Source organism: Octopus sinensis, linkage group LG20 (genome assembly GCF_006345805.1).
Source record: "Octopus sinensis linkage group LG20, ASM634580v1, whole genome shotgun sequence".
In the NCBI taxonomy this organism is placed as follows: Eukaryota; Metazoa; Mollusca; class Cephalopoda; order Octopoda; family Octopodidae; genus Octopus; species Octopus sinensis.
The window spans coordinates 28,569,071-28,581,938 of NC_043016.1; the positions used below are offsets into that span (position 1 = coordinate 28,569,071).

The window sequence follows — 12,868 nt, forward strand, 5'->3', positions numbered from 1 at the left end:
GTTATAAGAACAAGGTCATCAGCATGGAGATGCTCCCAAGGGCAGCCAGTCTTAAATTCTTTTGTTATGGCCTGGAGGACTATGATGATTAATGGAGTACTGAGAACCAATCTTTAGTGAACTCATGTGTGTATATGTGTATATATATGTGTATGTGTGTATATATATATATATATATATATATATATATATACATACATATATACTTACATACACATATGCAGTGGGATTGAACCTGAAAACATGTGCTTGAGAGGCAAAAAGAAAAACATTTGATTTGGTGAAACAAAATTATTAATGATATATTTTGATAGTAGTTACTTGAAAGTTATTAATTGTAAACCCAACAACTGAGCATCCATCTAAGTGTTTGCAGAGACACTGTGTTGTGTTTGTGTACTTATGTAAATATGTGTGTGTGTGTGTGTGGCGGGTGAATTCACAAAAAAACAAAACAAAAGACGAAGACAGGTGGTGTAGAAAACAAACAGATGTATTAGTATAACGCTCGGGAATTGAAAAAGTCTTTTACATTTCGAGCCTATGCTCTTCCACAGAAAGGAACATAGAAAAAAACAAGGAGAGAGAAAAAAATGTGTGTAGTGGCTAGTGCATGCATGCAATGTTCTTCTCTCTCATACACCTATACACTTATATGTACTTACATGAATGTATATTACGGCTATGATTTTTTAAAATTCTTCATTGTAGGATTATTGAAAAATTCCAAATCAGATCCAGTCATCATAAAAATGAGTTGGGCATCGGAGATTTATCTACATGCCCAAGCTCGTTTGGATAATAGATGGCTTACTATTAACCTACAGGTATGTATTCTATACTTTAATGCTTTAATCACAATGTTATATATGAATACACTTTCTTATTTGTTTGACTCGTAAGATAATTTAGGAATTTGTACAAAAGACAATCCTGGAATTTATATTGTTATGACTGATTCTTGACTGATTTTGAAATGTTCAGTTACACATGACATGGTATAAAATGGTAAACTTGTGTGATCCAGTGATCTTTCTGATATATGTGTGTGTATATATATTCCAAGAAAGTTAGAGGTTGTGAATCCAACCAACTAAGGGATATCTATCCAATATACTGCTGGTAGAATACCCAATTATTAATACACAAGTGGTTTTTATTGCATTGGTATTACAATTACCGAGTGTACTAAATGGGTGAGGATAAAGATTGCTCTCTCTCTCTCTCTCTCTCTCTCTCTCTCTCTATATATATATATATATATATATAATATATATATATATATATATATATATATATATATATATATATATAATTCAAAACAAATTGGAACAGTGTGTGCAGTGTTTAAGAAATGGCCAACATCATAGAATAGAATGGCTGACTAGAGGGAGGGAATGCTCAGGTGTGCTTGCTGCATAAAAAGCTAACAGTGTAGTGAACCAAGAAATTTTAATTAATTAAAAAACATGCTTAGAATTATCACAGTACTAATAAGATATGATCCACCCTCCTATCTATCTACATTCTATTTTTAATATCTTTTAATTAAATTAAATTGTAAGGTTGTTTCCATTTGCTGCTTAAAATTAATCATTAAGTTAAAGACTGTTCCTCATCACTTGGAGTATAATTTTGATTTAAATTCCATAGCTCATCATATTATGTTAGCACCAACTTTTCCCTATGTCTGTGTTCATAAAGTTCTTAAGCACAAGCTTTTTTGACAGTTACACTCGACTTAAACTGGCTCAATGTCAGGCCATACTTATTTGGCATCATAATTTTTTTCTTTATATACCTGATGTGTTTGACCTATGTATATACAATTGGTTTCCTGTACACAAATCTATTGTGTTTGACGTTGTTACTCATTACTTGGAAGATACTAAGATTTGGCGGTTATCTAGAATGTCTACCAAAATAACAATGGTTGTCAGAGTACAGCAAGAATGTGTTCTACTTGCTAGGAATCTTGCCAAAAATCTTCATTACTTGTTCTCCTCCTGTCTTTCTCTCTCTTTGAGTTCTTATTCTAGTCTAGGAATCTTATGATGAGATAATTTATCACTATTTTAACAATTATCTAACATAGTATTACAAAAAAAAGAACAACAAAATAACAAATGCCAGAGTCATCTCATATCGTTTATATTGATAGATAATATACACTTTTATTTAGACCGGTCAAATTATTTAAGTCTCTCCCTTCTCTGTTTGTACACTTAAAAGATTAACTCTAAATTCTGTACAATTGTTTCATTGTTTTCAGTTCTTTGTTACTTCATAAATTATAATAAATCAGTTATCCACTTATTTGCTTGTGGGCCTTGTATTCAAATCTCCTGCAGGAATTCTTTTTTATTATGCCTGATAAGCAGGACAGTTCTTTATTAGACCAGTTCACAAAAATGTGAGGAATTTGTTATAACCTGAGGCAGTTACCTGTCTATCTTGTGTGATTGGATTGGTGTCCACTCCATGAGGAATGCCAGCCCTTAACTTTTTAACTTGAAACTAGAGATATTAACTAGGTCTTAAGGGTGCTTTATTTAATATATTACCGAAACAACTTGTGCTTCTGCTCCAAGGTCTTCTGAACTTGGACTCTCCTGGACTGGATACTTTTGTACCAGGTTCAGAATAACATAGGCCTCTCTATTCCAAGCCCTTCTGGAGTGGGTTCTCTCTTTCTCACTTTCTGGGAGAAATTGTTTGTACTCAGAAAAAGAGAAGGATGGACTCGGTTTTAAAAATGCTTATATATCATAATGGTTGTCCACTGGCTCCACCAAGAGCTGAGGACAGGAAAGAAATATATATAAACAGATTGATTTGGCCCTATGCAACTTGAAGTTTTGCAGGCTTGTATCAGGAACCTAGCTTGGCTCCATTTAGCCATCTGAGCATGACAAACTAGGTTCTTGTGACGAGCCTATGAAACTTTGTTTCGTTGGGCTGAATCAAACTGCTTTAAGTAATAATATATGTAACTCCTACTAAATGTGTTGAGTGCCTCTTTCTTTTGTTTGTCCACTCACTCATATATTATATACATATATATATACATACGCATACACACACACTTTGAAATATCTCAATTCTTCAATCCGATCACATAGAAAAATTGAGATATTTCTTAACATGAAACCAATGGTAGCCTTAGTACATGAATCAAGAATATTTGCCCACCAATGCGATGCTGAGCACTCATTCTCACTGTTCAATATTTATGTATGTGTGTATATATCTATATTTCTCTCTCTCTCTCTCTCTCTCTCTCTCTCTCTCTCTATATATATATATATATATATATAGCAGAAGCAACAGAGTCTGAGAGTTTCGTACATTGGCACTTACAGTTTGTTCACGGAGTTATAGATCTGCCAGGTTTTAATTTCAATTTTGTATTGTGTGTGTATGTGTGTATATATATATATTAGAAAGTAAAAGTAGGAAAAATTACATCATAAAAATAACAGTAGAAATACTTCCATAATATAAATAATATTGTATTAATAAATAAATATATAAAGTATAACTATGGTTATTTAAAATGTTTTGAGATATCTTATGATCATTTCATGAATGTATAACCTTTTGAAATCAAATCCAAAATTGATAATTATTATTAGGTAGTATATCCACTCATCAGAGAAATGGATGAATTTCTATGTAGTTAATTGACTGATAGAGATGCTATTTAAAATCGTATGATAAAGGTGTTGTTTAAAAAGTTATTGGTATAGATGTGCATTGGTATAAACTTGGGCTAGAAATTTTGTAAAAATAATATAAATCCATGGTAAAATCCTTTGTAATAATCCTTAATAGTTGTGTGTAGATTGAAGTCCCATAATTCCTTTTCTCTTCAGTTTGTAATCCGTAAGTGTAAAGAATAAAAATGGTGAATTGTTGCTTTTATAGTTATATATACAAAACGGAAGATACCATTATTATATTTTATGCAAATGTAAAAATAGCCGTGTACTGACCCAATATAGAGTAAATCAATGTGTTATATTTAAAATCAGTATGTTATGTATTAGAAGTGTATAGGTTCAATTTTCAAGAAGACAAATTTCAGGCACTCATCTAATGGATAATCTGTATTATGTGAACATGTGTATAATCTAAACATAGTTCAATTTTAAGTTTCTATTCCTTACTTATAACAATCCTAGTGTTTAAAAGTTTTATAAAACCTATGTCTACATGTAGATAATGCTTCCAATTGGCAATTAATTAAATTATTTTGTTTATATAATATGTATAGTGATTCTTTTGTACATAGATGACAAATAGAAGATTTATGGGTATATGGTGTAGCTGAGTCAATAATTGACCAGAATAATTTATAGTTGAGGTTTTTTTGTTTGTGTTTATGTACAGATGTAGCCAATGAAGTAGGTTCAAATGAATGTATATGTGCTAAAAATCTTTGTTTAAAATTAATAGAGCTCCTGATATATACCTTACTGTGTGAGTTAGCAGATTTAGTAACAGTACACTTATATATAATGTTGAACCTTCTACATTGCCTTCTGAAGGACATGATTTAGAAAAAATTTACATATGCAATATTTGGTTGTATGTTTCTGTTCCATGGTATTATGATTATTTGTTATGTTGTGTGGTGTTAGATTTGAATTTGTTGTGGAATAATTTATAATAGAATTAGGTAAATTTACTGTTTGCATATTACTATTGTTATTAGATTGTCGTATTGGATTATCTAAAGTCCTGTCATATCCAATGGTTTGTATATTTTGAGATATATAATTATTGGAATTTTGTTGAGATTTAGTTAATTGTATTGCTATGTATTCTCGTAATGTTATCTATTGAACTGGTATTATATTGAGTATCATTTGGTGTTCTGGGACTATTGTGTATTTCATTACTAGTATTATAGTTGTTAGTATTATTTCATAAACTATATTTACATTAAGTTTTTGTCTATTAGAGCTGGCGATAATTGAACCTATGTTCGGCAATGTAGAAAAAGATATTTTAATTGTTGATCTATTAAACATATGGTGATACTTATGATTATTAGGAAAACAATTTTTGACTACGTTTAGAAAACGTTTGCTAATCCATTAACATTTATTGAAAATGGGGGTGTGTGCCAAATAATTTCCCTATTTCCACTCCTACTAGGTAATTTATTATAGTTATAGACTATTTTTGGAATTTGTATGGTATTTCCCGAGTGTTTTTTGTTATTTTTATATTTGGTTCTATGTGTACTATAGCATTTTCTAGTTTTTTTTTGTCATGTCTTACAGAGGTTTGATCTTTTTGTATTGATTGAATATTATTGTTAGAGATAAGGTTAGTTGTATGTAGTGATATATGACAGTTTAAATAAAGGACTCTGCAATGAGATAAACACTTGGGAAAATGCAATAATAGTTAATATGGCAGATTATACTGGGATACCATGGCGTTATAACCCTGTGCTGGCAAACTGGGATCAAACATCAAAAATAGTTAACTACAATAAAGATTTTGAAAGCTGAGAGATGACAATGGACACCAGTCAGGTACCAAAGTATATAAACTATTGTGATCTCCAAGATGTTTTCAATATTGACATTCTACAGAAAGATGTAATTTGATTGCATTTAAAGTTGTATTAACAGGATAAATGAAGTCGCTCGGAGGTGGGGGCCGAAAGACTTCATTCATCTTTCCACTTTCATTCGTTTTTTTTTTTTGTCCCCCATGTTTTGAGTTGTCCCCTCTATGTCTGCCCCTTGTGGATAATAAAGAAATCAGTACATGGCTATTTTTACATTTGCATAAAATATAATGTTAAGGATGGCATATGAAAATATCAGACACTCCAGAGCTTGCATCTTCCAAGGAGGAACTACTGGAGTTTGTGAATGTAATGAAAGAGAAGAAAAGAAATTTTGCGGCAGTGGCCAAGAGCCACAGCAACGAAATTGAATTATTGGAACTAAACAAATATAAGAACATGCGTTGCAGGGAGGGGTGCGGTGTAAAGGTGTCTCCTCCCCAAGAAGTTTTAAAAGCAACCAAGGAGAGAACTATCATAAACAGGACATACTCTGTAAAAACAAAGAAAATAGTAATTATGTTGACTGTGCAAGTCGCAAAAGCTTTAAAACCAATCTGACAAGGAATTTCTTACTTTGCCAGAGAAAGGAAGTTTGGAATGGTGAAGGTGTGGTTCCGTGAGATAGCTGCCTGGCTATACTTAGCAACACCCTTAAAGATGGAAAAAGCAGTACTTCTGCCCATATACCTTGGGAGGCATGCATCCAGGGTTAGGGTAGAAGATATACCCACTGAGATCGATGTAGCCTGGCTAGTAGCTGCCGTACTGCTGGGTAACGAAGAAAAGATAGTGGTCCTCCAAGCCATAAGAACAGCACACAAGAACTGGCAAGGGCAGAGCTTGGTCATGATAATCCAGGTGGTCCCGAAAGACCTCGAAAGCATAAAAGAGACCATCACCATAGAAGATGTGACACTCAGGGTCAGAATGGATGGCAGGACACCGTGATGCTACGGACTGTCCTCCACTGCTCTTAATGACCAAAGGAAAACCTGCAAGATTTCATTTTTATCCATTATTTTATTCATCTCTTACATTTGTTTTTTGTTCCCACCTTGTATTGTCCCCTCTATGTTGATTCTTTGTGGGTAATAAAGAAAACTTTATTCTTATGAATTACATACTGAAGAGAAAAGGAATTATGGGACTTCTATCTACACACAGCTATTAAGGATTTTACCATGGATTTATATTATTTTTTTCAAAATTTTAAATTCAAGTTTATACCAATGCACACCTATACCAATAGCTTTTTAAACAATACCTTTATCATACGATTTTAAATTGCATCTCTATCAGTCAATTGACTGCATAGAAATCCATCCATTTCTCTGATGAGTGGTTATACTACCTAATAATAATTATCAATTTTGGATTTCCTTTCAAAAGGCAATGCATTCATGAAACAATCGTAAGATATCTCAAACCATTTTAAACAATCAGTTATACTTTATATATTTATTTACTAATACAATATTATTTATATTATGGACATATTTCTACTGTTATTTTTATGATGTAATTTTTCCTACTTTTACTTTCTTTTATATAATCGCTCTAATTGAATCTCTAAATACCTTTAAAGTTTTTAGACATTTCTCATAACCCTTTTGATACCAACCTGCCTGTAGTACAAATGTCTTGTTTTCAAAAGTTCTGAATTAAAATTTTCCATCAAACCTTAGTCACAGTTTATGTTCCTAACACTAACTTAATGATAATGAAGTTATTTTACTAAATTCTTTGTTATATTTAAAATTAATTGAAAGAAACACAGAACATCTCAACAGAAATAGGTAACAAAAGGGTTACGAGCCCTTATCTGAAATCTAGTACACATTATTCTTAAAGGATATATTTGATTAACTATATATATATATATCTCATAGGTTGCCATGTATGTATGTTCACTATATAAAGACACATGTACTTGTTCCTCAATCATAATTTAATTCCCCATCACCTGGCATAAGGCCACTTCTCCCCACTCTCAAATATTCCCCTCACTTAGCTGGTGGGATAGTTATTTTCATTTTTTAAATTTTATCTTCCTTGTTATTTTCTTGTCTTGTAAGTTACTTGGCAATTTCACTTGTGTTACTGGCATGAAAATATATTCAGTACACTCTATAAAGCATCAGAGAAGAGCATCCAGCTGCAGAAATCATGTTGAAGCTGACACTGGAGCAAGACACAGCTTTACGGCTCACTGGATCCTGTCAATCCATACAACTCATGCCAACATGGAAAATGGATGCTAACTGATAACAATGATGATTTGTATATATATATATATATATATATATATATATCATCATCATCATCATCGTTTAGCGTCCGTTTTCCATGCTAGCATGGGTTGGACGGTTCTACTGGGGTCTGTGAAGCCAGAAGGGTTCATCAGCCCAGTCAAATCTGGCAGTGTTTCTACGGCTGGATGCCCTTCCTAACGCCAACCACTCCGTGAGTGTAGTGGGTGCTTTTTACGTGCCACCCGCACAGGTGCCAGACAGAGCTGGCAAATGGCCACGAACGGATGGTGCTTTTTACGTGCCACCGGCACAAGGCCAGTCGGGGCGGCGCTGGCAACGGTTGCGAAACGGAAGGTTCTCTTACATGCCACCGGCACTGGTAACACATCTGCAATTTCCATTGATCGATTTCGATTCATATATATATATATATATATAATAGGCACAGGAGTGGCTGTGTGGTAAGTAGCTTGCTAACCAACCACATGGTTCCAGGTTCAGTCCCACTGCGTGGCATCTTGGGCAAGTGTCTTCTGCTATAGCCTCGGGCCGACCAATGCCTTGTGAGTGGATTTGTTAGACAGAAACTGAAAGAAGCCCGTCGTATATATGTATATATATATGTGTGTGCGTGTATGTTTGTGTGTCTGTGTCCCCCTAGCATTGCTTGACAACCGATGCTGGTGTGTTTACGTCCCCGTCACTTAGCAGTTCGGCAAAAGAGACCGATAGAATAAGTACTGGGCTTACAAAGAATAAGTGCCGGGGTCGATTTGCTTAACTAAAGGCGGTGTTCCAGCATGGCTGCAGTCAAATGACTGAAACAAGAAAATGAGGGCATTTACTTTATTATTATTATCTTTCATATGGGCTTAATATATCTTTCCAAAACTGTTTAAAAACAGGGACATATTTTACTGTTCACTCCTAGTTTGCCCATCAGTAAAATCATATTTGGTATTGTCATCCTTCATTCACCCTCACCATTTATTCACTGCTTTCTCTGAAAGTATGCGTTGAATGGATTATCATAGTCACTAAATAGGGAGGAGGATCATACCTCATTCATATATTCCATTTTTAGCTTGGTTGCTATGGCTGGATGCCCTTATCTTAGACTGTGCTGGGTGCATTTTGTCAAGGTGCCAGTATTAGAGACATTGTCATGCACCTGATGCAACAAAAGACCCCCCCCCCTCTTTGTTATCTCCATATTAAATAATCACATATCCTCATCATCACCACCACCATCATTACCACGACCACCATTATCATCACCACTATTACTTACACCACCATCATCATTATTATTACTTCAGTCTGTTTTCCATTCAGGCATAGTTTGGAATGGTTGTTAACATACTTCTGTGTAGACTAGAGGACAACCTTTCACTTTGAACTTTCATTTTTACTTTGGTTTCCATGGCTGGATGCCCTGACACCAACCATTTAATCCAGTGTACAACGTGCATTAGACTGTTACCATGTTGGGGCTGTGCTCGACACCTTGGCCAGTAACTTCTGTGTTTGTTCTCTGTTCATCTGTGCATTCAGTATATCTTTCTGTGCATTTGTTTACTACTGTATGTGTTTGACTTTTGAAAATATATGTATATATCTGTATGTGTATGTATGTCTACATGTGTTTGCCTTATATGTGTGTGTGTATGTATGTATTTACTCTCTCTCTCTTTTACTCTTTTACTCTTTTACTTGTTTCAGTCATTTGACTGCGGCCATGCTGGAGCACCGCCTTTAGTCGAGCAAATCGACCCCGGGACTTATTCTTTGTAAGCCCAGTGCTTATTCTATTGGTCTCTTTTGCCGAACCGCTAAGTGACGGGGACGTAAACACACCAGCATCGGTTGTCAAGCAATGCTAGGGGGACAAACACAGACACACAAACACACACATACATACATATATATATATATATATATATATACGACAGGCTTCTTTCAGTTTCCGCCTACCACATCCACTCACAAGGCATTGGTCGGCCCGGGGCTATAACAGAAGACACTTGCCCAAGATGCCACGCAGTGGGACTGAACCCGAAACCATGTGGTTGTTTAGCAAGCTGCTTACCACACAGCCACTCCTGCGCCTATATGTATATGTATGCATGTTTATATGTATATGTATGCATGTTTGTATCTCTATATGTATGCATGCATATATGTATGGATATTTAACTTCATTATCTTTTAATGTCTGGCTTCCATACTGGCTTGGGTTGGAAGATTTGACAGGATCCAACAAACAGGACTACATCAAGCTTTAACATCTGGTTTCTATGACTTGATGTCCTTCCTAATGCCAACCATTTTATACAGTGTACTGGGTGCTTGTTTTTTTTTTTCACAACACAGGCACTACTGAGATCATCACTTAAGTCACAAGACAAAGGAGAAGCTCCCTTAAGTGAGTAGATCTGTAGTAAAGGAGGAGATGGCTTTGTGTCAGGTGTTGAGAGACTAAATTACGATAGAGAAACATGTAGAGATGTGTTGTCATAGAGGAGATAGAGGATGGCTGTCCCACAATTTATAAGAGTGGGTGGGGAGTAGCTGGAAAGAAGACAGTGATGATGGTGGTAAGGTGTCAGAATGTACTTTAAGATACAAAAAGTTAAGTAGAAGAGAGCATACAGATAATAATAAAAAAAAAAAATTGGAGAGTGGTGTGGATAAGTTCATTGAGTGTGAGTGAAGAGTGACAAATGGTTAGAGATGGGAGGAGAAGTGAATGTAATGAATGAAACTAGGTTAGAGGTGTGATCGATGGTAAATATCAGTTTGGGAAGGGGGAGGGTAAAAGAAGTAGCTCAGGAAGGAAGAGGAGGAAGAGGTTATAAGTAGCAATAGAGAAAGGATGGAGAGCAGCAGTATAATAAATTTGTAGATAAAGAGATTATGCATGAGGTGGGAGAATGGTGGGAGGGGGAGAAATGTACATCTACAAAGATGGATGTTAGAGGTATGTAGGGTTAGGTGTAGTGAGTGGAAGGGTTAAGATGTGGGATAAGTTGTTGATGGCAGATATGAGGGGTTGTTGAGAATGATATCTGATATGAAAGGGTGCTGAAGATGAAATAGGACTGTCATAAAATATTGCTCAATGTAGGAGGCAGGGATAACTTGAGGCATAGAAAAGGTCGATTGGTGGAAAGGATAATTTTGAGATTATGGATGGACGTTAAAGGAAATGTTTTCAGGGAGCAGGGGGGAGGTAAGTTGTAGCTCGAAAATGAGTAAAATTCATGCACTTCTGCAGTCATGCTTACAAGAGCTGAATCATGCTATTGTTAGAGGAGTGGTGGACGAATGGACATTAGGGAGATGAGAAACAAGAAAGGCTTGACAGGGACAGATTGGGTGCAGGGATAGTGCATTGTGGCTTATAAATATAAACATAATGCTTTTGGGACCAGAAGACTGGTCTTAAGACCTGCAAGTTGCCAACCATCTCAGTCCTTTATCATTTCTGTGAAGTACAACATCTTAAGATCAGTTTTCACTACTTCATCACATTTTTCCTGGGTTTCCCTCTCCTATAGTTTTATCTACATTTGATAATTGGCTCTTCTTTATACAACTATTCTCATCAGTCTGCATCACATGATCAAACCATTGTGGTTTTCTCTCTTTTACACTACTTCTGATTCCTCTTATGTCCAGTTTTTCTCCTAACATATTTGTACTTTGTCATGTACACATAATGACATTGCATATCCATGGGACATTCTAGTTTCATTCTTTTCTAGTTTTCACATGTCCTTTGCATTTAGGGCTCACATCTCACTACCACGTAGTACTGCTGTTTGTACACACGCATTAGGCAGTCTGCCTTTCACTCTGGGAAAGTGGACTTTTTATTGGCAACAGAGCTAAAAGCTCTTGGAACTTTCTCTATCCTATTCTTATTTTAGCAGCTATACTTCCAGAACACCTTCCTTCACTGCAAATTAGGTCACCTAGATAACAAAGTATCTACTACAGCTAAGGGTCCTCTTGGGTATTTGACAAAATCTATTCCTTTTATATTTTTAGTGCTTATTGCATTTGTGTGTCTACGACAGATTTTACTTTTTCTGTTAATATTTCCAGTGATTCCACTGCACTTCTTAGAAAAATTAGCTGATCAACCTTGAGTGAAGAAGATAGAGACTACACATTTGATTTTTGTGTGTGTATGTGTCAAGCAAAGCTACACACAACGACACTAGATATATCACATCACCCTGCATATTTCTATGTTGTTGGTGTTGAAATAAGCAGGGTGATGTGATATATCTTGTTCGTTGTGTGTAGCTTTGCTTGACACATACACACATAAAAATCAAATGTGTAGTCTCTATCTTCTTCACTCAAGGTTGATCAGCTAATTTTTCTTTTCATTTTAAAATAACAGTTTTCTCTCTGCTCCAGTTGCGACATTAAACTATTGGATCTAGTGCTACTGTGGCTGTGATGAAATTTCTAAATCAGGATTTCTTTTTCTTACTTTATGTACTATCTCCTCTGTACTTTGGAAAGAGATTGAGCTTATTCATCTGTCACTTATGTGTGTTTGAGTGTGAGAGAAAAAAACTTCTATGTAGTCAAATGATGAAAAACATCAATATTGTTCCATCAGCTACAAGCAATTTAGTTGCAATTAATTTTGTCTCTAAAGTAAAACTTTTATACATATATATACACATACATATGTGTATATATATGTATAAAAGTTTTACTTTAGAGACAAAATTAATTGCAACTATGTATTGTGTTAACTGTCCTGTACTCCATTTTTTGTTGTTTTTAAAATAATGCCCTGTTCCTTTGGTTTGTGTCTATGTTTTTCGTCTCTCTATGTGTTCGACGTCCCTTTGGTGTCCTGTACACATATATGCGTGTATATGTACATGTAGAGGTAGGTACGTACATATATGTTTATATATATGCATTTTTTATTCTTTTATTAATATATATATACAACACACACACACCACACACACATATATACTAGTTGGGCCCCATA

At 34.9% G+C, this 12,868-nt stretch overlaps 1 protein-coding gene across 1 annotated transcript in view; it reads left to right on the forward strand.

The window, feature by feature from the left end:
• The window catches only part of LOC115222504 (E3 ubiquitin-protein ligase HERC2-like), a 226,020-nt gene that overhangs the window by 15,854 nt on the left and 197,298 nt on the right, over nucleotides 1-12,868 (forward strand). The window contains 1 exon segment of the mRNA XM_036511621.1: nucleotides 712-827. Coding sequence (XP_036367514.1) covers nucleotides 753-827 — 75 coding nt within the window. The 5' untranslated portion in view covers nucleotides 712-752.